The 26,466-nt window shown below is 39.7% G+C and overlaps 2 protein-coding genes across 6 annotated transcripts; one reads left to right on the top strand and one right to left on the bottom strand.

Annotated features, from left to right (window-relative positions):
* Positions 1–836: 836 nt before the first annotated feature.
* Positions 837–9,264, bottom strand: reep6 (receptor accessory protein 6). Of its 3 annotated transcripts, none has more exons than XM_085433390.1 (6): positions 9,053–9,264; positions 5,639–5,732; positions 4,943–5,081; positions 4,560–4,728; positions 4,329–4,471; positions 837–3,855 (listed from the first exon to the last, which is right to left on the bottom strand). In XM_085433390.1, the coding sequence occupies exons 1-6, from the start codon at positions 9,183–9,185 to the stop codon at positions 3,835–3,837; spliced, it is 699 nt and encodes a 232-aa protein (XP_085289516.1). In that variant the 5' UTR covers positions 9,186–9,264; the 3' UTR covers positions 837–3,834. The 3 variants fall into 3 exon arrangements, with proteins under 3 accessions (XP_085289516.1, XP_085289517.1, XP_085289518.1); XM_085433391.1 differs by having other exon boundaries at positions 837–2,244; positions 9,053–9,263; XM_085433392.1 differs by lacking the exon at positions 9,053–9,264 and adding an exon at positions 6,388–6,529.
* Positions 9,265–10,403: 1,139 nt separating this feature from the next.
* On the top strand, positions 10,404–26,103 carry sgta (small glutamine rich tetratricopeptide repeat co-chaperone alpha). Of its 3 annotated transcripts, none has more exons than XM_085433385.1 (12): positions 10,404–10,453; positions 12,363–12,546; positions 18,830–18,933; positions 19,338–19,428; positions 21,137–21,236; positions 21,589–21,693; positions 22,853–22,988; positions 23,071–23,133; positions 24,214–24,251; positions 24,330–24,494; positions 24,582–24,705; positions 25,592–26,103. In XM_085433385.1, exons 2-11 carry the CDS (start codon positions 12,447–12,449, stop codon positions 24,691–24,693), a joined length of 1,014 nt encoding a protein of 337 aa, XP_085289511.1. In that variant the 5' UTR covers positions 10,404–10,453; positions 12,363–12,446; the 3' UTR covers positions 24,694–24,705; positions 25,592–26,103. The 3 variants fall into 3 exon arrangements, with proteins under 3 accessions (XP_085289511.1, XP_085289510.1, XP_085289513.1); XM_085433384.1 differs by having other exon boundaries at positions 10,404–10,533; XM_085433387.1 differs by lacking the exons at positions 10,404–10,453; positions 12,363–12,546 and adding exons at positions 18,216–18,333; positions 18,487–18,673.
* Positions 26,104–26,466: the final 363 nt, after the last annotated feature.

Here is a 26,466-nt window from a genome sequence, read left to right as displayed (position 1 = left end):
TGATGCCGGATTCACCATAAATTGTATGTAAAATTAATTCTCTGTCACAAACATTTTCCAGCAAGTCATTAAAGCCTTTGAAATTGTCCTTTTAAGAATGAATTTGAAAATAACGTAACAATACACGATTCAAACAGACTTGTGTGGAGAAAAAAGTGAACTGAAGAGAAGATCAGATCAAGAATCAGAGCTTGAATAATAAAATCACTTCAGTTCAGGTGTAGCATTTCCCATTTGGCTTTGCTCACAGTTTGCTTTAAAAAAATGCCGGTAACATGTATTCTCTTATGACTGGAACAGTACCTCCTGACATGCAACCTCCTAAATGAGGAATCCAACCATGACGGGATGGACATATTTTAGCTTCACTGGGAAGGAGTTCTCATGTTGTTCACCTTCATACATGTGCAATAATTATATATGAATATTAACCAAACCAGCAGTTGTTCAGTACATTTGCTGAAAAATGTCAGAAACTGTTTAAACTGTTGCACATTCATTTTCTTTTGATAGAAGACGAATCAGTAAATCTGCTAGTTTGCAAAGAGTTTTTATAGTTTTTCCTGCATGCTTGGTAGGAGCTGGTGAGGAGAGTTGTGTTAAGAAAACGATGATCTTACTGTCATCATTAGCAGGGATGGGCAAGATTTTCAGATATTTGTAAAGACTTTCATAGGAAACCCTGAATGTTTGTTTTTTATCTTAAAGTACTGTATGTAATTTGTCTTTGTTTCCAGGATGTAATGTACCAGAAGGTGGCAGTAATGCACATAGAAACAATATGTGGGCAATATTTCAAAAATAAAAACAGAAGGTGCAATAAACTAAAGCATGTGTGACACAGTGAGGTTAGATTTTACTGTACGAACAGGAGAAACATGCAAAGCCAAGTACAGAGCCAACTGCTGCTGTTACAAAGTCAAGTGTGCAACTACTTACATAACAAATGATAAAAAAAAAGGTCAAGTGCAAACTCCATCAGGTAAGCATGTCACAGTCTATCACAACAATGTGCAAACATGTGAACACATTAAAGAAGCCGTTTAGCTGAAGAGTGAAAATTGAATTATTCTGCACAGTTCTCATGTAAAGTGGATCTCATTTCCAGCTCCATGACTCTGCTTAGCTCACAATAGCACAAAAGCATTCATTTATCTCATTCATCTCAAATAGGAACAGGTCTACTACTCTAGTACACCTGTTTACTGTGATTATACAGTATTATCCAGGAACACATGACGTATTTCTTTGCACCCAAAGAATGTGACTATGACCTTCTGATTACTAGAGTACTGTCCATTTTTGCCTTGTTATGCTCATGATACACCTAAATAACAGATCTCCCTGGCAACACAAAAAATTGTCATTTATTCTATGAGAAGAATAAAGAAGCTACTCATCTAAAGTCAAACTAGTAAAAAAAATAAAAAAAAATAAAGTCAAACTAGTCAGAGGGCAGAGCGAGTCACGAAGAGAAATAATTGGAATCCTTGGGCACCAAAAAAAGCAGTGCGGCAAGCGTTGTGCTAAACAGTAGATCCTGCAAATAAGACAAAACAGAAATCATTTCTGCTGAAGCCAGTTCATTCAAGTATTTGGAAAAATTTAAGTGCAGATGATGGAAAAAGTCTTTAGCTGCCCGGGTCTGAAAATAAATGATCACATCTGCAAAGACTTTGACAGACTCAGCTAAACAATCCAGCCAGCTAGCAGTCCCATAGTTATGCTGCAAAAGTAGAATCCCCACAAACTTAGGTCAGACCAGCCTATAACAAAACCAACACTTAATTTTATTTCATAAAGAATCTTTAAATGTAAGGTGAACTTTTGACTTATTCTTATGAAGTGTGGATGTGAGCTTGATTTACTTTAGCAGACATTTAGATTCTGGGTCTTCTATCTGAATCAGGACAGTAGAAACAAGTAAAATCCAGGGCAACAATACAGCTTCTGTGAGTTATTTATAATCCAGATTCAGGAGGTTTGCATAGAAAAGATTTAATAACTTAAAAAAAAGAAGAAGAAAAGAATTGTTCCCAGAAATCTTGAAACAAAGAAGTAAAAAGATCTTTTCACAATGTCCTGCTGCACAACTACAACATGATTTTTAAAAAAAGGAAATCAGTCTCTTTGACAGAGGTAACAATCCTGTTGAAATCTGTCAGGATGATGAGGAAAAACCCTCTTTCCCTCCTTTTCTTCCTCACCAAGGCTCCTCCTCTTCCTCTGCTGCTATCTAAAGAACTGAATAAACAGCAAAGAAACACAGTCTCATTTATTATTTTACCGGTTTGTGATTTCCTGCTTCTTTTATTAATTTGTAAAGTAAAATCCTACCATAATTATTACGTTAATAAGAAGCATAGACATAGAATGTATTTATTATGGCGTGTTTTCAACACACAAACTAAATCCTGTTACTTGGTTATTTAAAGTAACTGAGTGTTTGTTTGCTTCCTTTTCATGTTCATCTCCTTTAATAGTTAAAAAAAACTGATTGAATTCAATTACAGGACGTATTTAATCCCCCACCTCCCCTCAAGCTAACTTTTTACTCTCCAGCTCAGTTGTAGAAACTGTTTGAACAGAACACAAATATCTGGATGTGAAGTTTGACTTTCAGAAAATATTTTAGAAAGAAAGTTATTTATCACCTCTGTATTACTTTGATTTGTCATTGTGAGTAACTTACCATCAGTCTACACTGAGTTCATCCTGATGAGCAGACATATAACAGACACAACCAAAGGTTAGAAACAAAAAACATTAAAATGGGAAGTGAAAAGTGAATTATTTGGGGGGGGGGTTCCTAAAACAACCTCATGGATTAATTTGAATACTTAAATTAATCTCTGAATGTACAGTTGTGGTCAGAAGTTTACGCACACTCATCATGGGCATGAATGTCATGGGTACTTGGTTTGGGACATTTTAATGTTTTTCACTAATCCACAGATGGTCAGAAGAATACAAACATGAACACAACTGAAACACAAATAAACTCTAACAATTCTGCCAAGAAGAGTGGTTAAATATCTGCTCAAAGCTTGCTGATGGATACCAGAAGTGTCTGGTCCAGGTGCAACTAGATAATGGACATTTAACCAAACATTAGTGGGGGTATGTGACTGTGTGGACTAGAGAAAATCCAAAATCAGTTCAAAGTGCATCCAGTTCTTGTTGTTTTTTTTAAACATGCAAGGTGTACAGTTATTCCACCGTGGGAAGAGGAACAATTCAAAGAAATCTTGAAAAGCCCAAAATACCACGAGATTCATGCAGACGATGCCAATGATGAGTGTGCGTAAAGTTTCTGCCACCATGGTATGTTGATACACATCCAACCCACATGTTCTGCTTTGGTGTAGGTAGTGTGGAAGGAGAGCTGCAGCAAGACTGTAATTCTGGACTTACTCACTTTCAGATAAAATAATAATAATAATAATAATAGTAATTTAGATTTTCTAAACATATTTATCTCATACTGGGCCTTTAGTTCACCCTCTGGTCCTGATCTTTACTCTGACCCAATGTTGAAAACTACTAAGCAGATCATTTTCTAGTGCTTCTGTTTCTTCTGCACCACTAAGAGCTGCAGGTAAAGTTGAGGAGGGAATATTAGAAGGTCAGTTCAGGTCTTCACACCTAGGATAAAGTATCCTGTCTGTTTTAGCTTCAGACCATTAAAAGCACTGCTGGTCTACATGCTTCACACCACATTCACTGTCTGTACAACACTGTGCTACTTTTTTAACACTTAACCAGCTGACTTACCAAACTGGTTAACCCAGGAAAGGCTGGAACAGGTAACAAAATAGCTGTATTAGCAACAGGTCAGAGTTTATTCCTCATCTCCTATATGAACACATAAACACTTGATGTAAATGAAGGACAGGTCTGTTCCAGCATCAACTGTGAGTCCACTTTAGCCAAACACAAGCAACAAAATCATAACTGGAGTCCACTTAACAGCCACAGGTGTCATTAATAACCGTGGATTTCTGTAAGTTATGTGGACAACTTTTATAGAAACAAATCAGCTTTCATCAGAGCCACTTGATCTAAACAATTCTTGAACTCCAAGTACTGATCCGCTACATAAACAGTGTTAGTGGGATTCTATATTGAAGGGACTGCTGATCAGTTTTCCCAGCTGGGTTACTGACAGTAAAGAGAGATGCTACAAGGCTTTCTGAGTGAGAACACATCACTCAGCAGCTTATAGAGAGGACATAAACCAGCAGACTGCAAGTTTCCTGAGCTGCTTTCACTGATATAATTCAAAGTGAACGGACTGAGTAAAGGGTGAAAACGTGTATTTTACATACTCTTCTTTCTTCGTTCATCTCTGATGGACCAACTTTAGCTGTGGATGTTTCTCCTGATGTACTTGGTAAACTTTTAGCTTCAGACTGAGCAACAGGTGGCGATGGTATGATCATGGCTTTATTCTTCACCAGAGTGGTCAGGACTAAGGAGGGAGAAGAGCGAGAGAGGAAGTACGTACATATTTAAATCTTCTGTAAAAGGCCCTAGCGGTGGTCCTGGGCCAGTTTTACCTTCTCTGGTGAGGTTCTCGGCAGCACTCATGGCCTTCCCACCGAGGTCGCTGACCATGTTGTCCACTGTGGCCTCATGGCGAAGGAAGACAGGCCGAACCACTTTGTTGTAGATAATCTGTGAGCCATTCCAGGACATTGGTGCCATGCACCATAGTAAGAAGAGACACTGGAACCACATAAGAAGGAGATTACTGGAGTCACTGAAACCTTTTACGTGATCTCAATTCTAGTATGACGGTCATAGCCCTTCAAAAAAGGTAGTAGTGGATATAAATGCAATATTGTTTCTATATTTCGTCCTAAAAGAAGCATTTTGTTCTTTAGGGTATGCTCCAAAAAGGGGTCTAGCATGTATCATTGCTTGCTACATGTCATCTCACCTTAAAAGCGTAGTAAAATGGGAACCAGTAGAGGAAAATATCAGAGAAGAACTCGCCCAGACTGAAGACACCGTACACCACCCAGTAGGTCAACCATTTTGTGTCATCTTCTTTGCACGGGCTTTCGATGGCTTTGACTCTGCACAAAGTTGGAGTATTGTAAAAGAGCTGAGAAACATGTTGATCCTTCAAATATGATAAAGACTTCTGTGCCTCTGCACCAGTAACACGACTATTTGCTTTAGTCACTGAACCGTATTACAGATATAAATATCATAAACTTTAACAGTGAAATCAGTCACAATTTCAATGATGTCAAAATTATCCAGACAAAGTCATCTTTATCAGTTGTGCTTCTTCAAGGGCAAAACCAGAATACACACCAGACAACATCCTTAAGCTTAATGACATTAATGTCTGAACATCTCTAATAAAATTATTTTTTGAAATGTCTCCAAATGTAGTAAAATGTCTTTATATAAATGCATAAAATGTCCAAATATCATTAAATATATACTGTGGAAAAGATCGCTGTATGCCAAAAATGTCACAAAAAGATAATAATACCAAGAAAACTCAGTGTATTGTAGGCACAGTTGTTATACTGAGACTGCCACATGGATCCACTGAGTATGACAATGACTTCCTACCACAACGAGGAAAAGAAAAAAGAAAAAATTAAAAATAAAAACTTACGAATAATAAGCTGGATAAACAAAACCAATCAGGTTGCAGAGGAGGGAGGCACCATATCCGTACACCAGGTAGAGTCCGGTCAGCGAGACGGCACCTGGATGAAGACACAGATGTTTTGTTTTCTATGTACTGCTGCTATTTATTAATATAGTCTATTTCATTAGACTGCATTGCAAAAAACAGCCAGTTTAGCACAGACTCGACCAATTTGGAACCAAAATCATGCAGAAGAAAGTGTTTCCTGCAAAAGACTTCTTACTGACCAGCAATGTAGACGTGGGCAAAAGAACAGGGCCATAGCATTACATAATTTGATTTCATATCCAATGAACATGTGTTTGGACTATGAGAGGAAGCTGGAGTGTCCAGAGAGAACTCGTGTAAACACAGGTGAAACATGCTCCCCACAGAAAGGCACCAGACTGGATTCAAACTCAGGACTTCTTCTTGCTAAGAGGCAGCATTGCGATCTGTGGTTCCACCTAAATGTACATTTCCATATATTTCATAGCCTTCCATAACTTACAATGAAGAAAGGTTATGTCCATCATGAACAGGAAGTAAAACCTGTTTCGTTATCCATGTAAGACAGGAATAACAAGGTATATTCTCTGCACAGAGTGCAGAGCTCACAGACCAACAGTGTGGGCGATTCAGCCAAATATCAAAACAAATCTGAACAACAAGCAAAATTTCACTGATTGGCTGACAGCCAGACAGACAGGAAGTACTGTAAAAAAGTGTCCTACCTCTGATCAGCTTATGTTGCTGTTCACACATGGAGGCGGCGCTGCTCTGCTGCCTGTCTCTGTGGATAATCAGCTTTAACGTCAAGGCTCAGAGCAGGAGACAGCGAGCACCAGGCACCACGCTGACATCATGTCCTGCTTAATGTGCTACAAATCCACTGCACCAGCATCAACGTGCTCTCAATACACTGCTGTTCCCTGCTCACTGGATCACTGTGTTCACACGGACCTGAGAGCCCTTTTAACACTACCAACAAAATACGCTGTTTGATCTGTATCTATTTTTAGAAAACAACAAAACTTTCTTGTAAAAATGTCGACATATTTATAAAACAATATAATGTGCAACAGCTTTAGAAATTCAGCAGGAAAGGCAGAAGTAGAGCAACGTGGTTGTTCTCTTCCCATTTTCTGTTAACACTGAACACACTGCTGTGATGTTTGAATAACCTTTACTGAACTGACCGTAGACAAATCAAGTATGGACACACTGAGGTTTTGCCTTTAAGATTTTATGGCAGAAACGTTTTTTATTTCGAGCCAAACAATGAACTCCTGAAGCCACAGAGGTTTTCTTTGTCAAAGCTGGATGGAAATATATCAATCAGCAGCGGTTTGAGAGGGAAAAGCCATTTTTATGGTGAATGGACTGGTTCTTATATAGCACTTTTCTACTCTGTTTGAGCACTCAGAGTGCTTTACACAACTTATACATTCACACAAGCACTTTGTTCGTAGCTGTTTCTAAGCGCTTACTGTCTAACATTCACACACATTCATACTCCCATCCATGCATCGGAGAGCAACACGGGGTTAATATCTTGCCCAAGGATATTTGGCATGCAGACTGGAGCAGACTGGGATTGAAACACCTTCCAGTTAGTAGGTGACCTGCTCTACCACCTGAGCTCCAGTCACCCCATTTTTAGTTTGCTAATTTGGATGATTTGCCCTTTAGAAATGAAGATGAAGTAACATGGTGCAAACTAATTAAAATTCCTGAAACCAGAAACCCAACAAGACAATAAATCCCAAAATAATTAAATATGAAGAACAGTCTGAGAGTCTGTGTAACTCTTCCAAGGCCGGAAGTTTCAACCTTCCACCAAAGGAATTGGGTCCCAGGATCAAGAAGGATATTTGGATCTGTATTAGTTTGTGATGTCCACACAGGACTAAAAATAATTAACAGGCCTCCATCTAAATGGCTAACATGTTGTGACCATGTTAGGGACCACATGGTCTAGGAAACAACTGACAGTAAAGATGTATAATAAAGTCAAAAGAAAGAATCCTGTTAACAACCTCAGCTTCTGTTACCCTCTTGATACCCAAAAGATTACCAAAAATCTGTCGATGGGGAGAAGGTTAGGATTTGTTTTTGGGGGATTATTTGGGGGGTTTTTTGGAGTTTTTTGTTGTTGTTGTTTTTGTTGTTTAGCTTTGTTTTGCTAAATTTGTGAAAACATTTTAAAATCTATAAAATCTGACGTCACAAGTGAAGTCTTGTGTATTTTGCTGTAACAAAGTTTCTTTTAAAAGATTCTCCATTTGTTGCTGCAAACGTGTGAAACTGGATGAGCTGCCAGTGTGGGTACGATTATTCTTTTGATTGTTTCTAAGCAGTTATAATTCTCTTATATCACCTGTCATTGTTTAAAGTGCCCTTTATGCTTATGAAATAATGTATCATTGTAAACAATGACTGGCTTTGATCATTAGCCAGTTATCGTGGTACCTCAAACATCTGGTGTCCTATCAGAATTTGTTTGGGGTTTTTTGTCTAAACCAAACTGTGACAGAGAATTTAATTAAAGGTGTTAAAATACAGCTTTAGTTCCACACAAGATACTAGTCCCAGTTTCAGTTTTTCCAATTTCATTGTACTATTGAGCCACGTATGACTGTGCAATAACAATAAAGAGTTATCTTGTCTTCCCCAAGAGAGAGAGTTATTCAAGGTTACAGCTGCAGAAAGCTTTGAGACTCCCGCAGGTTTCACTGAACCACATTAGTGTTTGTAGATATTTACCCATTCAGAGTGAAGGACTCCTGGTATGAAGCCTACACAGATATTTTATGACTGGTCTTCTGTGCAGCAGGCAAAAAGTTACACGTAAGCTCTGCGTAGGACCAGCATCAAACTGGGGTAAAACCAGTCCTTTAAAGCTGCTAACATAGTTGATCCAGGAACTAAAACATAAGAAGATAAGGAGACTTCTGCCCATCACTGCTTAGTCAGAGAAAGTACTAAACAGAAGACTTTCAGCTTTCAGCTCAGGGTGATACATGTCCTATCAAGGAACTGGACACAATGAAGCAGGCACTGCCACAAAACCAGGAGCTTAACGATGCTAAAACCCCGAGGGCCGCAGAGCCAGTTTATCTGAGTTCAGTATGACAAAATATTTATCAGTGCAGAGGATTAACTGCAGAATAAACGAAGCAGAAAACCTCCTGAACATTCCCAGCTTCCTGTTGTGGACGGTAGCTGATCACAGGAGGATTAACTGAATCCTCTTCAGGTTTCCACTGGCCTGCAACAAGCTTTATACAAACCAACTACATCTAGAACGAGAGCAGAATGATCCAGAATTAGCCATGTGCTACTACACAAAGCAGCAAGTTGGGAAAAAATAATTCTAGAAGATTAAATCACACGTACCAAGAGCAATGACCTTCTTCTTGATCCCAGTTTTCTCCTCCATTTTCCCCAGAATATCCGTCACCACATTTTTCTCATTTAGAAACTTTTCAGCTCGGTCTTTGATAGAGCTGATAATATTCAGCAGGCCCATTGTCCTCAATCTGGTCCTCAGACAGCAGAGAAGTCGGAGGACAACAGCCTGCGGTGAGTCCGGGGCCAAGTTTAATCCTCTGACAACCACAATCTGCTATAATGAGGAGGAGGAGCACGCAAGGAGGTGTTGAGAAGTTCTTTTTATAAATATTTTTCATTTATTAAAGACAGAGTAAAAAGTGAAGAAGCTATATACAGGATTATCAGCTAGGCTTTACACAGCTACACAACACTTTAGTGCAGTTTAGAACAATTCAAAATACTTCAGAGAGGAGTGACAAAAGTCTATTGTAAAAAGAATAAAGCCCAAAGCACACATAACAACTATTTAAGTGTAAAAGCATAATAAACATGATAACATAATAATAAACATGGGTTTCTGTATATATGATCCATGACAAAGGTTTGAAGGGAATTTAATACTCTTACCTGATGTTTTTCAAGAAAACTAACTAACCTTTCCTGGTAAAAATGTGGCATTATTCCTTTATGCATGTCAGTTTTCCATATATCAAAAATAAAAACAAATGAAATAGTTACCTGATTTAAAATTGACTCTTCTCACTTTGAGGGACATTTTGTTCTTGCATATTTGGAGCACCTCCATTTCTATTCCTTTAAAAAAAAATCCAGTTCTAAAAAAGTTTGAAAGTGACTGTCATGTGAAAATGGCCAGCTTTATATCAATAATAATAACAAAGAAGAATGAAACAAAGAAAAAGGATGCCTCACCAGTTGGAGGCATCACTTCCTGAAAAATGAGCGAGTCTACTGGATAAAATTCTTTACTTTCTCTCTTTTGGGGGGATTTTTTTTTTCTGTCAAGTGACCTATATTTGATAACAGCATAATAAAAGGAGAAATTCTATTTTTGCGTGCCACCCTGATATTTTTAGTGGTCCCCATATGGCCACCCCTATGAAAGAATTCTGGAGGCGCCCCTGTCAGGTACAAATTTTAGTGTCCGTAAAGATGCGTAAGAACGACGGAAATTTAAGCTTCCTTCAGAATGGCCCAGGACAAAGAGTACATACAAGTTGTGTTTTGTGTTAAAACCCTCAGTGTATTGTTTTTTTTTTAATTATTTTTTTTCTATTATTTCACAGTTGTGTGTTCTGCCAGACTTGTTCAATTTAATATAAATAATTAATTAAAAAAATAATAATAATGCAGTGGCAGTGAGTAAGGTCGCTAAAAATATTACGACCCCTCAACTGCATCCTTGCATGATGACATCATTCTGCGACAAGCTTATGAACGAACTGAGTGAGTGTTCCTCAAAGAAGCTAAGCAACGTAAATTCTCTTTTTTAGGACTGATTCGCATCTGAAACTCGGAGACGACAGGTAGGAGAAACGCTTAGCTGTATTGTCAGCCTCGCTTTGGCAGCGTGGAAGGTTTATTTATAAAGCAGCGCCTATGTACTCAAAGGAAAATGATCAGCTAGCCACCCGTTAGCATCGTGCCGCTATGGTTTGACGAACACGTCACGCTCCTTTCAAATCTCTTGCAGTACATCGTGGTCTTTCTTCTAGAATCTAGAGCGACCCTCAGGTGTAATAGAGGAAAACTTAAAGACATATCTTTAACTCTCGAAATCATCTGTCAAATCCGGCCTGTGTTGCATACAGAAAGTAACACGGGTTGACTAAATACAAGCATTTTAGCATCAGCTTCGTCTTTTTGTTGACACATTCTTTCCATTTCGAGTCATGCTCAGTCTGAAGATAAACCAGCTGCTTGTTAACTTCAAAGGAGAAATTCGTGTCCGACGAGTCAGTTGTAGTCTTAAGTTTTCAGGGTTTCACCAATACAGCATAACCACCTAATTCAGTACCGATTATAGTAATAGCGTTAGACTGCGAGCTTTGTCATAGCAGTTCCAGGAAACCCATTTTAAAACGTAACGTATACCCTCAAGAGCCAAATAAACCGTAGATGTGTGCTGATTTGTAGTTGTCCTAACTGGTATGCTAGCACGCCAAGCTAGAAATTAGCCAGAGATCTTGAGTCACTGTGTCTGCGGTGACTCCTCATAAACTTCACTGATTTGAGCAGTTTAAAACACGACAGACAGATCTCCTTTATCAGCCCGCATCAGCTGTTCTGTTTGTGTAATGGTTTTATGTTCAGAGGTGTTTAACGTTAGCTCTGCTCACACAGTGCTGGAGTTGCTAGAACATTCTCCATGCTAATACCAAAGGGGGTGGCTAAACATATGGTGTGGTGGAAAGAAGGTACTTCCATGTCCCTGACGAGCATTAATCACTGTTGAGACAAGGTGTTAATGTATCATTAATAGCATTATCTGGCAGAATACCCAGACAACTAAACTCTACGCCCCCCTCAAAACAGCAATATAGCAGAGGCTGAAACAAAGAAGTTTGTGCAATGACAATAAAGGCGTTCCTTCATGCTGCAGAGATCAAATTCAAAATAAGCAGGTGTGATCAAAGTACATCAAAGTTAGTACTCAATCCTGGTTGATACCAAAGAAAGTAATAAATATAACAAAATGTATGCATGCATATAAATACATGCTGCATGTCTACATATAGAGAGTGATGTGATTTAAAAAAAATCAAACACGTCTGCAATATCTGACAGCTAATGAGGTTAATTACTGACCTAATGAGGTGTAAAAAAGGGCATTACTGATGCTGAGTATTTCAGAATTAAAGATGGGGTCTGCAGTTTGTGAGATAGAAAGAGTTAGAGAGCTAGCAGAAATGTCATGAGGGCAAAAGGCTGGAAACCTTTTCCTGTGACCCTTAGGCCTGCAGGCAGCACAGTTTTGAAAACAGACTGGTTTTTATAGTGTAAATACGCCGGCACGGCAACATTTCTGGTTTGGTCCGTACCGTGTAAGGTGTTTAACATAAATTCCTATAGTCAACTAAAGTTAGCCACACTCGTAAGCTTGAAAACTCTGGCTTTAGGCTCAGAACACATTACTGATATGCTATGTGCTTACCCTCTGATCTCCTCTTAGTGTTGTTAAAAGAAGAGGTTATGTAGTACATATTGAAACTTTGCTGAAATATGTTGCTCACATCAAATTCAAAGTTGGCACATATTCTTTTTAATGAACAAATGCACTGCACTATTTTCATATAATGCTTAAGCGGTATTTAAATGATTTGGATTTCATTGCATGCATTATGTACATTTACAGGGTTCCGGTTCTTATTGGAAACAAGGTTTTAGTTGCAGGGTGTCTCTCCCTCAGTGAGCACAGAGACGCAGCACCTCTGCCGCCATGACAGACAACAAACGCCTCGCTTTCTCCATCATCCAGTTCCTCCATGATCAGCTCCAGTCAGGGACTCTGTCTTCAGATGCTCAGGAGAGTCTCGAAGGTGAGTCCTCAGACATGAAGAAGAAGAACATGAAGCTGCTCAGTTCATTTCTCTCCTAACTCAGAATGCACACTTAAACTTTCTCATGGGGAATAAGTATGATGTTCAGAGTTTGTGTGGTTTGCTGCCGTGTGTCGTAGTGTCTTATAACCACGGACCAGGGATATCATAATGAATGGAATTATTATTATTATTATTATATTTGTTTTTATTACAAAAGCTCAAACTTCCTGTGACTCCATTTGACTGTGATCTTGGTCAAAATCATCACTGACTGTTATGCCAGCAGATCTTCTGACTGAGTCAGCTACAGCACTAAAAAAAAGTTCACTTCAATATTTCTTTCCACAACATATATACAGCAGCACACATAGCCTGGCTTCATATGTCTGAGTCTGGGTTGGAGGAGCAGCAGAGGAAACAGAAGTACAAATACTTCAAAATTAAGCAGAGTAACTCATTTTTAGGTATCTGTACTTTACTTGAGTATTGTTTTTTATGACAACTTTTTACTTTGACTGTCTACATTTTTACACATAATCTTATATTTTTTACCGCTTAAATTTACCAAATGGGTTTGTTACTTTGGGTTTAAGACGTTAGTCTGTGCCTTCAAACATCAGACGGATTTGAGCCAAGTAGCCCAGTTGGGACCAGTAGCACATAAAAGACAGTCCTATTGGTGTATCCATCACCAGGTTGTATCATGTACAAAGAAATGAAAGAGGCTTTGTTTATAGAGCTAAGTGGAGCAGAACAATCCAGTGGTGTTCTTGGTGCAGATATCCCTAAGAGGAGCGAGCATACAGGGAATAACGTGTTAAGTAGCAGCTATTTTCAAATGCAGCGTTTCTGTAATTGCTCAACAATCATCAGTAAACACACAAACTGTTCTTGTGCAGTTTGTCATGGAGTGTGTTTGCTAGCTAAAGGTCCAGCTGCTGTATTTCTCAGGGAGAGAAAAGAATGAGAGATAACTTGAGTCAGAGATAGAGAAAGATGTAGGAGAAACAGGACAGTAGAGGAGGAAGAGGGGTTATCTTTGAAGGTAAGGACTGCCCGCTGACAAACTGATACTAATTGACAAGCTGGATATAAAAGCTACAGTGGGGCAAAAAAGTATTTAGTCAGCCACCGATTGTGCAAGTTCCCCCACTTAAAATGATGACAGAGGTCAGTAATTTGCACCAGAGGTACACTTCAACTGTGAGAGACAGAATGTGAAAAAAAAATCCATGAATCCACATGGTAGGATTTGTAAAGAATTTATTTGTAAATCAGGGTGGAAAATAAGTATTTGGTCACCTCAAACAAGGAAAATCTCTGGCTCTCACAGACCTGTAACGTCTTCTGTAAGAAGCTTTTCTGTCCCCCACTCGTTACCTGTATGAATGGCACCTGTTTGAACTCATCATCTGTATAAAAGACACCTGTCCACAGCCTCAAACAGTCAGACTCCAAACTCCGCCATGGCCAAGACCAAAGAGCTTTCGAAGGACACCAGGAAAAGTATTGTAGACCTGCACCAGACTGGGAAGAGTGAATCTACAATAGGCAAGCAGCTTGGTGTGAAAAAATCAACTGTGGGAGCAATCATCAGAAAATGGAAGACATACAAGACCACTGATAATCTCCCTCGATCTGGGGCTCCACGCAAGATCTCATCCCGTGGGGTCAAAATGATGATGAGAACGGTGAGCAAAGATCCCAGAACCACACGGGGGGACCTGGTGAATGACCTGCAGAGAGCTGGGACCAAAGTAACAAAGGTCACCATCAGTAACACACTACAACGGCAGGGAATCAAATCCCGCAGTGCCAGACGTGTTCCGCTGCTGAAGCCAGTGCATGTCCAGGCCCGTCTGAAGTTTGCCAGAGAGCACATGGATGATACAGCAGAGGATTGGGAGAATGTCATGTGGTCAGATGAAACCAAAGTAGAACTTTTTGGTATAAACTCAACTCGTCGTGTTTGGAGGAAGAAGAATACTGAGTTGCATCCCAAGAACACCATACCTACTGTGAAGCATGGGGGTGGAAACATCATGCTATGGGGCTGTTTTTCTGCCAAGGGGACAGGACGACTGATCCGTGTTAAGGACAGAATGAATGGGGCCATGTATCGTGAGATTTTGAGCCAAAACCTCCTTCCATCAGTGAGAACTTTGAAGATGAAACGAGGCTGGGTCTTCCAACATGACAATGATCCAAAACACACCGCCCGGGCAACAAAGGAGTGGCTCCGTAAGAAGCATTTGAAAGTCCTGGAGTGGCCTAGCCAGTCTCCAGACCTCAACCCCATAGAAAATCTGTGGCGGGAGTTGAAAGTCCGTGTTGCTCGGCGACAGCCCCAAAACATCACTGCTCTCGAGAAGATCTGCATGGAGGAATGGGCCAAAATACCAGCTACTGTGTGTGCAAACCTGGTAAAGACCTATAGTAAACGTTTGACCTCTGTTATTGCCAACAAAGGTTATGTTACAAAGTATTGAGTTGTATTTTTGTTATTGACTAAATACTTATTTTCCACCCTGATTTACCAATAAATTCTTTACAAATCCTACCATGTGGATTCATGGATTTTTTTTTTTTCACATTCTGTCTCTCACAGTTGAAGTGTACCTCTGGTGCAAATTACTGACCTCTGTCATCATTTTAGGTGGGGGAACTTGCACAATCGGTGGCTGACTAAATACTTTTTTGCCCCACTGTACATGTAATGTCTTGATTTTTTAATCAAATACTATATATTTATGTGAAGCTTATGTGTAACATTCCTGCAAAATAGACATAATAATGATGCATTGCATTTATATAGTGCTTTACGAGACCCTCAAAGCACTTGATGCACGTGATGCACGAATGCATCGTGTCTATGAATGCATGTTGCATAAAATCCTGCCGTTTAATGCAGGATAAACAAGTTAGCTTGCTGTGCTGTAAAGCACTGTGTTGGGCTGGTGCACAACAGTTATTTTGTTTATGATCAGTATTAAGTCACAGAAAGGATGGCTTACAGGTTTACCCATCTGCCAAATTTCACTTTATCTCCTGACTATACTGTTATTGTGTCATTACAAGGATCAGCACAGGTTTACTTAGCTTTGGGCAAAAACAGCAAGTAGAAAAGAGCTACTGTTTACTCTGAAGTACATTTCAGAGCCTGTACTTTTTCACTTTTACTTGAGTGAAATTTAATCAGTACTTCACTTTTGTTTCACTTTTTTAACACAAGTCTCTGTACTTCTGCCCAGCAAAGAGTGCACATTAGATCAGTCTTTGAATAGAAATCTTGACCTAAAAACTATTCATTACTATAGCAGCCAGAGCCTTTAGATACTGGCGCTTCTTCATCATCCTCTTCCCCCCCTCTTTTCACTCCCAGCGTCCTTATATTGCATGTCACTAACTTTTGTAAACTCTCTAATTTTTTTGTTCTTTGTGTTCTGTTTTTATTTCACACTATACGGTGTCTTAAGACATCTGTTGTGTGTGCTGTAGAAATAAAACTGAATTGTAATAAATCAACAAGGAGCAAAGAGACCACTGAACCTGACACCCTTCACCTGCTGAATGCTGTTGCTCTGTGTTGTCCACAAAGATTATTAATAGAATCTGTGACATAGGGCAGGTTGGCAGTTTGCATTGCCATCACTAATTCAAAACTTGTGCCTGGTAGCCTGATAGAGACCAAATAGCTCACATAGCACTAGAGCTGGGCGATATAACGATATGTATCGCGATATAACTTTTACTCGATAGAGAAATTAAACTATCGCAATAGACCTCGCCGCTCTTGTCCTCTTTAAAAAAAAAAAAAAAAAAGGTCAGCCAATCCAAATTCAGTAGCGCAGAGCCGAACCAATCACAGCCGCAGCGTCACGTCGCATGACTTGTTAGGTACAGCACAAGTGCCAAGCCGCACATGTGTATTTGTTTGGGAAGCAGCCAGCCACCGTACCGCCCGGGTAATGGAGGAAATGAGTGTGCCGACTAGAAAAATCAACCGAGCGTGACCGAAGAGAAAACAGATGATGGTTCCAACGCCGGAGAGATTGTCGAACGGAAGAGCCATAGAAGTTCCGTAGTGTGAAGGTATTTCAGCTATTTCAAGTCTGACAAAAAACAGAGTAGCGTGCACTGTAAATTGTGCCGAAAGCAAGTCTGGAAATACAATAAACTGGTGCATGCGTCACACTGTGCGCCACGTTATTGTTTCAGTGAAATGAATTTCTACAATACTATTAATTCTACTCTCTGCAGTGTTTAAATGCTTACATATACACACAGTTACTGTCCCTCCACACATACGACTCGGTTCTGCTTCTATGCCCCAGCTTTGTTTACTTTTTCCCACCGAGGCTTCTAGACTTCTGATTGGCCAACATTTCGGCACGGTTAGGAATCTAGCGCCACCTGCTGCTTTGGCATGTTCATAGCAGCGTTTTCCTTCATTTCTGCCTTTATGTGTGGTCGGGATTCTTTTTTTAAACGAAAACGGAAAATCTCCGTTTTCAAAAATACCCGTGTACGTGTGGACGTAGCCTCAGTCTCTGACTGGAAGCGCTAATTCGTCATTCGGCTTTTGTCAGACTAAAGTAACTGTTAAAACTCTTTGAAAAGCTCAGCTATACAACAAGGAGAGATTGAGAATTTCCTTTTAGTTCTCAGTTTATTTGATATTGACAAAAGTTAGTCAGTTTTGTCTGTTCTCCTGTAAAACAAACTAAGATTTATTTTTAGAATTAATATTTTGTTTCTAAGTGGAATTGACAATTTAGTCTGTTTCATTTGTTCTATTTTGAAACTTAAACGCTTTAGCGGCTGCCTTTTGTGTAGTTTGCAATATTTGCCTTTATTTATCTGAAAAAGTCTCATGTTCCTTAAGTACATCTACCCTGTTGAACTTATTATGGGAAATAAATATTTAAATAAAAACAAGCTGCTGATTATTTCACATTTTACTTGTGAGCAACGGCACATTTAAATCTTACAAATATAGTTATTTGGCTTATATCGTGATAGATATCGTTATCGCCTGAAATGAAAAAAACATATCGTGATATGAAAAAATCTTATATTGCTCAGCTCTACATAGCACATGTAACACGTGCTGTAACACTACATGGATGCCGTTGAATACTTTCTCGAGAAAAACAAAACAAATGGTGTCTAGATGAGTAAACCATCACTTCAAAGTGTCCTTGAGAGGATAAAGAGTTGGTCCAATACGCCTCAATCAGTATGAAAACCTGATTGTTTCTCCTGAATTTGAGGTTCACCTAATGGCTCCTCCGTTACTCTGGCATAGACATTCTCTTATGATGCTCTGTTGTGGACACAAGACAGCTGCAAATATCTGTTGACAAAATTTATATCACTCTGACCTAAGCAAACCATAGTGGACTTCTAGACACAAAGTATAATAAAGGCTTCAGAGAGGGAAAGGCATTTATGCCACGGAATGTTTTACCACCATATCTGGCTATTCCAGAGTCGCTGTCCTCAAGTGTGCCTCTGAAACAGTTGGATCATTTTATCGACGTGTCAACCAGGAAACCCTCACAACACCCGAAGAGCTCAAGACAAACAACATCTGCATAAAGTCCAGTCACAAAATAGTTTTTTAACTAACTCTGTGACCTCAGTTAATCCACGTTTCCCCTCAGAGGATGGAAAAGGACCTCAGGCTCTGCCAGATGCTCTAAGAGAATACCTCACTGTGGGCCAGATGTACTAAATTGGGCAAGATGCCATGTGAGCACAATTTCCAAATAGCACTCATAGGTGTGTTTATTTTTACAGGTGATTTACAAAAGTTGTGCTTTCTTTTTAAACACTGTCAGTCAGTTCATTATCAATTGCAAAAAATAAGACATGCAATTTTTAGTAAATCAGTTTGTGTGCTTGACTTAAATACTCTCCTCTCTGAACTTCCAGAAATAGATGTGCAACAGGGTCAGTCACAACAAACCTCAGTTCCCATTCCCATTGTCCCATTGTGCTCTCGCAGTAAATATCAACAATACTTTTACACCAGAACCAAGTTTGCAGTAGTAAACCTGGCCATACGTGCTCCCAGACTGTTTGTTATCCTCCCCCAACACCTGATCCAACTCCCCAACAGGTGAGAAGACCTCAGGACACACAGGGATGTTTCTGATTCCACATCTTGGAGTAGTTGAAAGATCACGACAGATTGAATCGTTCTTCCTTTTGTGTGGCTCTTTTATTTTATCTTTTAGAACCAGCTTGTTGTTGACATGATCTTATTGTTTTTCAGTTGCTGTTCAGTGTTTGGAGACGGCGTTTGAGGTTTCCACCGATGACCAGAGTCTCGCGGTCCCCATGACGTTACCGGAGATCTTTACCTCCGCTACAGCAAAGGTAAACGCAGAAGACCCTTGCAACTTTCCAAACGGTTTGTTTTGTATTGCAGAGATGACAAGTCTGAACATTTTGGCCTTTGCATCAATGTCCTGCAGCAAGTCTGAGTTAATTTCACTGTTCTTCCAAAGCCAGAGCTGAAACGAAATGCATAATAAATATCAGTATTATTTGCTGTGGCTTACAAAAGGCAAAGTAAGCTATTACATACTGGTGAAGATCCAAATGCCATTCTTTAAACGTTTAAATGGAGCACTGGCCTTAGTGCAGGTTGCACCAGATGTTAATTTTACATGAGCATTTTTTTTTAAGTGTTTCTCTGTGATCTTGCACACCTGAAGAGTCCGTCTGTCTGTTTGTTTTACAGGAAGTCTCATTTAACCCAGTGTTTGTTTGTTTGACAGTATTCAGCTCAGTCGCAGGTCAACAACAACTCCACCCCAAACTCCCCAACAGAGGAACAGAAAGCAGAGGCTGAAAGACTCAAAAGTGACGGTGAGTCCAGGCTGGTGTGAACACGTTATCTAGAGCAGCTAGTTTGTCTTTGTGTTCATTTGTAGGGTTAAGCTGGTACAAGGAAGAGATGATGCAAATGAACCTGCAGCTCCTTGAATCAGGTTTTTGGAAAGCTGTAGGAAGTAACCCTTGGTTTTCCTGACACTCTATAACAGAGACTCACAGAGGCAGAGCAGATACATTAACTGGAAATACAGCAGTCAGAAGTAAAGTTACGTGATAATTTACTCAAGCACAAATGCAGTACTGTTGATGTAAGCAGGCAACAACAGTGGCCTCAAGGCAGGTTAATGATGAAAGCTAAAGTGCTGACTTCTGTCTAATCATCTATCCTCAGTATAGAAATAAGAGGACATGTATTTATTGTTATCTGGTCTTTACGTCAGACATCAGCCGTGTCAGGCCCAAACTCTGCTGCAGGTTATAAAGTCAAACGAACACTGCAGCATCACTGAGAGTTACAAACTGTCTAAATTCTTTCATCTTTAATATAATGATCAGCGTTGCTGCTTTACCAGGTGTAACAATGAAGTTTAACATCCAGGCATCCATGAAAACAGGATTTATTACATTTAACAGAGTTAGAAGTTAGCAGGAAGTTAGCTCGCTAGCTTCCACCTAAGCATGATATAGCATGTTCTGACTGAGAGATTTATGAATAAATTCAAACGTACAGCTCTGCTGTCACTTCCAACATGAATGAAGACAGAAAACTAAACAGCAGTGACGTTTGTAGGGTTACTGAAGTTGGGCTAGCTGCTATATAATGATGTGCTACGTGATCACTAGCAACACAGCTATGTTAGCATAAACACAGTGAAGCTGGAGGATGAACGCTAACTTTTTTCCACTCGATAAAAGTTAACCTGAGGGTTCCTGATAGTTAGGGACAAATGCAGTCGCATGGCAGGATGCTGTAAACGGACCAAACTTCAGTCAGGAGAACAACTGAGATAATCCATCCACAATACGAGGTTAGTCATTCATATACTGCTGCTGGGCTGCAGTTACATCGTAAGGGTTTAAACACTGAGCTGTAAAATGAACAGTGATGATTAAAACCGAGAGAGGCCGACAGTGATCACTGACTGTTTTTATGGGCTTGTTGAGATTAGAACAAGGTACAAAGTATTAAAACATGTTAAAAACACAACAGCCTTAATAAACACAGAGCAGTTTGGACCTGGAAGCAGGATTCATCACGTCATCACTTAGAGGATTAAAATGAAGTTGGGAGATTCCAGCAGCCAAAACAATAAATGCAATTAAAATAAAAAAATTAAGCTTATAGTAGAGTAGCTCAGTAAAATAAAGGGTAATGTGACAAAAACTTTACTTAATAAGGTAAAAAAAAAATCATAAAAAGTGTCTGTAAAAAATAAATAAAGTCAAATAAATAGCTTAAAAAAAGTGAAATAGAGAAAGTTAAAGATAACATTTAAAAGTAAATATAAAAGTCTATGTTTCACATGATACTATAGCATTAGTATCTCTACACAGCAAAATACTAGGAAAAATCAGTGATGCCAAATGAATGGAATAAATATTGTGTAATAATAATTAATGCTAATGATAGCAAGGACAGCAAGTGAGAGATGACATTAGAGTGACTTTGCTGTATAAAGTTTATTGCACAGTGCTCAGGTGAGTGAGGTGTTTTTGTTCTTTTCTGTTTTCTCGACTGGAGGCAACGACCAGATGAAGGTGGACAACTTTGCAGCTGCTGTTGAGTTTTACTCGAAGGCAATCGCCATCAACCCTCAGAACGCTGTCTACTACTGCAACAGGTCGGTCAGCATTTCCTCAGCATCACTAAATATTTGTTGTTCATTTTATTTTAAAAACAGTAAAATTGTATTTGATGATGAACCAGAAACAAAAGAACAAACACTTTTCATGTGTTTTCACTTGTTTTGTCACTTTAGATATTTTTACATACCTTGTTACATAAAACCTTTAAGTTTGGTCCTTTAAGAAAACAAATTCTTCACATCTTGTCACATGACAATATTGTTAGAAACGATTTTTTCTGTGCTGTTTATGTTTGTTTTATGCAAATTCTCTGTTGCAGTTGTTTTGCTGTGTTCAGATTGTTGACGTTCACGTGAAGCAGTTAGGTTTTGTGTGTTTTTTGTGCAGAGCTGCAGCTTACAGTAAGCTGGGGAACTACGCAGGAGCCGTGCAGGACTGTGAACGAGCCATCAGCATCGACCCCAACTATAGCAAAGCTTATGGGCGGATGGGGTATGACAGCATCTTCTCTTTGTCTTTCATTGTTGCCGTGAAGCGATTTCACATTGACATCAAAAACATCTCACATGTAGAAAAAATGTCCTGTGTTTATCAGAGAGGAAACTGCAGGAAGGCATTTCTTTATTCTTAGGCAGCAGAGAGGAGCTTTCCTTTTACACCAAGGATGCGTCTCACAGCGCCACCTGCTGGTGTGGACCCGAGCTAATAGCAAATCTTGGTGTTTTTTTTTTCCTATCAGCCTACTCTTTGACATGTTTGTGTAAAGTTTGGTCAGAGGGTTCCTTTGTAAGTGCGCATGTGCCATTAGCCTGCTGCCTGCTGTAACCTATAATTTCCTTCGGGATTAATAAACTATTTCTGATTCTGATCTGCACCCTGGACACTGTTGCATCACGGCTGTAGTTTTCTCCATTACATATACACGTTTATTTTTAACAGACGAATTAGCAACAAAGGCTCATCAGAGGATTGTTGTCTCTATGTCCTTTAAAATCAGACAGACTGGGGATAAAAGAACGTAAATGAAACCAGGTTCTTCGAACAAATGGATTCCACAAAGAGATCCAACTTAAAAATTTTCCTATAACTTTTATTTTCTTAATAAGTGACTTTGGAGCATCAGAAAAGAAAGCTTTCACAGTGTTTGGCTCCTTCAGATCTCAGGATTTATCTGTTGAATAGTAAAATAAAATATAAAAATTGTGTTTTCTTAAGATGAGTATTTATACTCTGCCTTTGTAAAAGTATTTTAGGAACAAGTAAAGTTTGCAGTTTTCATAAATGAAGCTCTGTGCTGAAGCTGAATATCTTTGGATTTTGTGAAGCTGGTCAAATAAACAAATCTTGTTTTACGATATTTATGAAGTGTTTTCACTGCCTTTGGAAGAAAACTGTCAGTTATTAAACACAAGTGGCAGATTTACTGAAAATGAAGGTCAGTGCTGACTGCAGCCGTAAAACCAAAGTCAGCCAGCACAAAGTTATTTCCACAAAGTTTTTACATTATTTATTTTTAACCAGTTATACAGGAGTTTGCAGTTGTTTAAGTAGACAAACATGCAGCATTAGAGCATGAAGAATGAAAAGCTGGAAGCTCCTTGCGTTCTGTTTTCAGCTGTCTCTGGCCCTGACTTGTCGTCTTGTGTTTCAGTTTGGCTCTGGCCAGCCTCAACAAACACACAGAAGCAGTCAGTTACTATAAGAAGGCTTTGGAGCTCGACCCAGATAACGACACCTACAAAACCAATCTGAAGATCGCAGAGGAGAAGATGGACACGTCCAGTCCGGTGAGAAGAGGCAGGATGAGGGATCAAATTTCCGACTTCCCGACAGCACTGTGTTTACGTGAACCTGTCTCTGTTCTCTCAGACTGCAGGGCTGGGCGGAGTCGATCTAGCTGGTTTGCTGAGTAACCCCGGCTTCATGAACATGGTGAGATCTGAGTGTTTGGCCTGTAACATTTCTAAGCGGTCACGGAGTTTTGGCAGCCATCAGAACCAGTTGCACTCGTCAGAGCTCACAGCTAATTTTCTTGTTTCGGTTTCCTTTAAATCACCTTTTCTGTTGCATCGAACCATCGTACAAATGATGAGACCACATTCTAAGAGTTTGCCTCTAATATACAAAAGCACAAAGTCATGTGACTTCAGAAATTATTTTGATAATAAACAAGCAAGTGAAGGTTAGCCAGCAACATGCTGCATTGGGTACCACATTATCAGTGTGGCTTACTTTAGCAGAAAGAAAGCCAGTTTTGGGCAGTGAAGCCAAGCTCAGTTCATGGAAGCCACACAAACTCCAACCTGAGCTCTTTGTTTGTCTTTCTGCTGACACAAAATCGAATCCCGTTTCATGCAATATAGTTCTTTGAGTCAATGAGGTCTCCTGATTTTGGCAAAATACGTTATCGGCTAACTTTCCTAATTGACAGTAAACATGTCGGTGCGGTGTAGGTGGCTAACCTTATCTTGCTTGCTCCTGTAAATGCTAGAAAAAATCTGGTTTTGATAGCATTCACATGCTATTGCTATTTGGTTATTTTCAATAGTAAATCACAAATCTGTATGATGGCCAAATTTGCATCCTCGTCAGAACCTAACGACCTTTCAGATGCAGAAACTGTAACATGCCTATTAGTCCATACAGCACATATAATGCTGGTGTGTGTCTTGTCAGTTTTGGTAGGTAAAACTCACTTGGATACTAATTTCTAAAAGATACATGCACACAGCAACATAATGAGTTCTGTTGACTCAACAGCCACGCATAGCATTGGTATAGTAATGTTTTTTATTTTCTCTTAATTACAAGACACTCCTTTAAAGAAGTGTAGAATTTCAGAAATGACCAGAAAAAACCACAGACACATTTGAACAGTGATTAAATTGCAGCTTACATAGACAGTGAGAACTCTGAGAATTTATCAGCATTGCTCATTATTTTTAATTTAGGTATTTACAGTTTCTGTTTCTACTCGGTAAATTTTTCCATCCTACTCTTGTCTCTTTGCAGGCCTCGTCTCTGATGAACAACCCTCAGGTTCAGCAGCTGTAAGTCTGTCTCACTTCATCTGAAATCCATTCTTCCTCTGTGGTTTTTCAGAGTTAACTTCCTGTCCTATCTTCCAGGATGTCCGGGATGATGTCTGGAGCGTATGGTGGACTGGGAGGTGGGGGCGCTGGAGGGGGAGGAGGTGCAGCCCCGCCTCCTGGGGCTGCACCAGCAGCTCCTAGTGCTGCACCAGCAGCTCCTAGTGCTGCAGCACCTGGAGATTTATCAAGACTGATCCAGGCGTACGTACCAGAGCACAGGGACTGTATTTTAAAGCTGGTGGTGTCAATGAATAACAGGTGATTTTGCCTTTCTGTTTGCTTCTGCAGAGGGCAGCAATTCGCTCAGCAGATGCAGCAGCAGAACCCTGAACTCATCGAACAGCTGAGGAGTCAAATGCGCAATCAGACACCCAGCTCTGGGAATGAGGAGCAGCCGTGACCCTCGCATAGAGTAAATACACACTAATTCAGTTTAACACACCACAGGTCTTACTGCTGTTCTTCATCCACAGTGTATGAGATGAGCTTCATCCGGATGGTGTCACAACCAAGATTTATTTTCCTTTCTTTGCGTTTTTGGCAACTATCATAAAAATGGAACCACAGCAACAAAGACATCAAAGTTTAATGTAATGTTAATGTATCCACTATTGTTCCTGGTAATAACTGCTATTCGCTGAACTCCTGCGCATATTTACAATCTTAAAGTTTGTTCTTAGCACAAACTTAGAGCAGTAGCTTAAACTTAGCTTGTGTCTGTACACATGAAACTGAACCATAATCATTGTCATTATTTCCTGTAAATGGTTTTTTATCATGTCAGTGATCACTGATCACAATACAGAGCAAATTTGCTGGAGAGCTGACGGCCTCCTGTGAGGCCTCAGCGTTGGTCACAATGTTTAGGCAAATCTAGCAGTGCCTTCACCTCGAACTCAGAGCGAAGTTTTGAATATCTGCCTGTAACAGCAAACATACTGAGGAGGAGGAGGACACTGAAAGCTGGAATTTAAAAAGTCATATGCACTATAGCACACTGATCTGAGATAAAAGGGATTCTACATATTTTTCACCTTCAGCTGTAAAAACATTCAGTTAAAATATACATCTCTGCCCCGATAGCCTGTGTTTAGGTGAGTCCTCATAGATACAGAAAAACTAATAATTGAAAATACAGCGTGACCATATTGATCGTGTAAGACTTTTACACTCAAGTACAAAAAATGTGTTCTTCAAGACATGAAGATGTTCATAATTTCATGCTGTAATGTGGAGCTGTGACTTTATTGATTCTCCTTTTGGCAGGGTTTATATTTTTGTTTCCTTATTTATTTCAGGTGGGACGGGTTTATGGAGGAGGAGGAGCACACACTGTCTGACCTGTTTTTCTTTCTGATCTGGATCATAATAACTCGGAGGACTCGAAAGAAGTTCTGTTTTTCCATCGCTGATTAATTCCTGCATGAGAGAGAGAGCGCAAGCGAGTCCTCCCTTGTCTTTCAGGAGGCACGTCACCGAAAACTCCACCCACTTCCTGCAACTGTGTGGTTTTTAGATCAAATGCAGAATAATCAGAGAAGTTCTGATAGGATATTGGACACCAGATGTTAAGCAACTGTAGAAACCTGGAAAGTCTTATCCTCTAGAAACTACACAGTGTACCTGTAAATGCATTTTTGTTGTTTTTGATGGGTGTGTCAGAGTATGAGTGTGTATGTGTGTGAGGATGAGTGTCAGGGTTAATTTAGTGTAAATGAACTAATGACTCCTCGGTCACACGAAGCTCTGAGGAGGCACCAGGGAGGCTGTTTGAACACAGTTTAAATAAAAAGACCATCTCAACATTTTACTCTTTTCCTCCAAAGTGTGGTTATCTATTTACAACCAGCAAAACTAATGCAGCTCCTCTTCTTCAGTGAAGTCTCTTCTTATAGCTGCTCCGAGTTGTAGTGTTGATTTAATTTAATTTAAAATAAGAAGAGATTCTGGCAAACCGTCAGACGTCTCAGGAGGGGAAAGCGGTGCTCTACCTGCACTGTGTATAGTGCTGGCGGAGCGCTGCTGACGTCGACTGAGAAAATTGTCAGGCGGTGGAAGGAATACTTCGAGGACCTCCTTAATCCCACTGACACGTCTTCCGAGGAGGAAGCAGAGTCTGGGGATGAGGGGAATGACCCGCCAATTTCCGGGGGCGAGGTCACTGAGGCAGTTA

Source organism: Copadichromis virginalis, linkage group LG15 (genome assembly GCF_057382275.1).
Source record: "Copadichromis virginalis isolate Kocher_CV1m ecotype Utaka linkage group LG15, C_Virginalis_male_GT1.1, whole genome shotgun sequence".
Classification (NCBI taxonomy): Eukaryota; Metazoa; Chordata; class Actinopteri; order Cichliformes; family Cichlidae; genus Copadichromis; species Copadichromis virginalis.
The sequence above is the reverse complement of the archived record's forward strand: the minus strand, read 5'-3'. Positions and strand labels throughout refer to the sequence as shown.

Bases quoted from the DNA above. Each gene is read 5' to 3' on its own strand.
- reep6 (XM_085433390.1), bottom strand. From the start codon at position 9,185: ATGGGCCTGCTGAATATTATCAGCTCTATCAAAGACCGAGCTGAAAAG. The intron at 4,729-4,942 runs GTGAGATGACAT...ATGTGGTTCCAG, and splicing joins CATTTTACTACGCTTTTAAG to TGTCTCTTCTTACTATGGTG. The intron at 4,472-4,559 runs GTAAAACTGGCC...CTCCCTCCTTAG, and splicing joins CGAGAACCTCACCAGAGAAG to TCCTGACCACTCTGGTGAAG.
- sgta (XM_085433385.1), top strand. From the start codon at position 12,447: ATGACAGACAACAAACGCCTCGCTTTCTCCATCATCCAGTTCCTCCAT. The intron at 21,694-22,852 runs GTATGACAGCAT...CTTGTGTTTCAG, and splicing joins AAAGCTTATGGGCGGATGGG to TTTGGCTCTGGCCAGCCTCA. The intron at 23,134-24,213 runs GTGAGATCTGAG...GTCTCTTTGCAG, and splicing joins ACCCCGGCTTCATGAACATG to GCCTCGTCTCTGATGAACAA.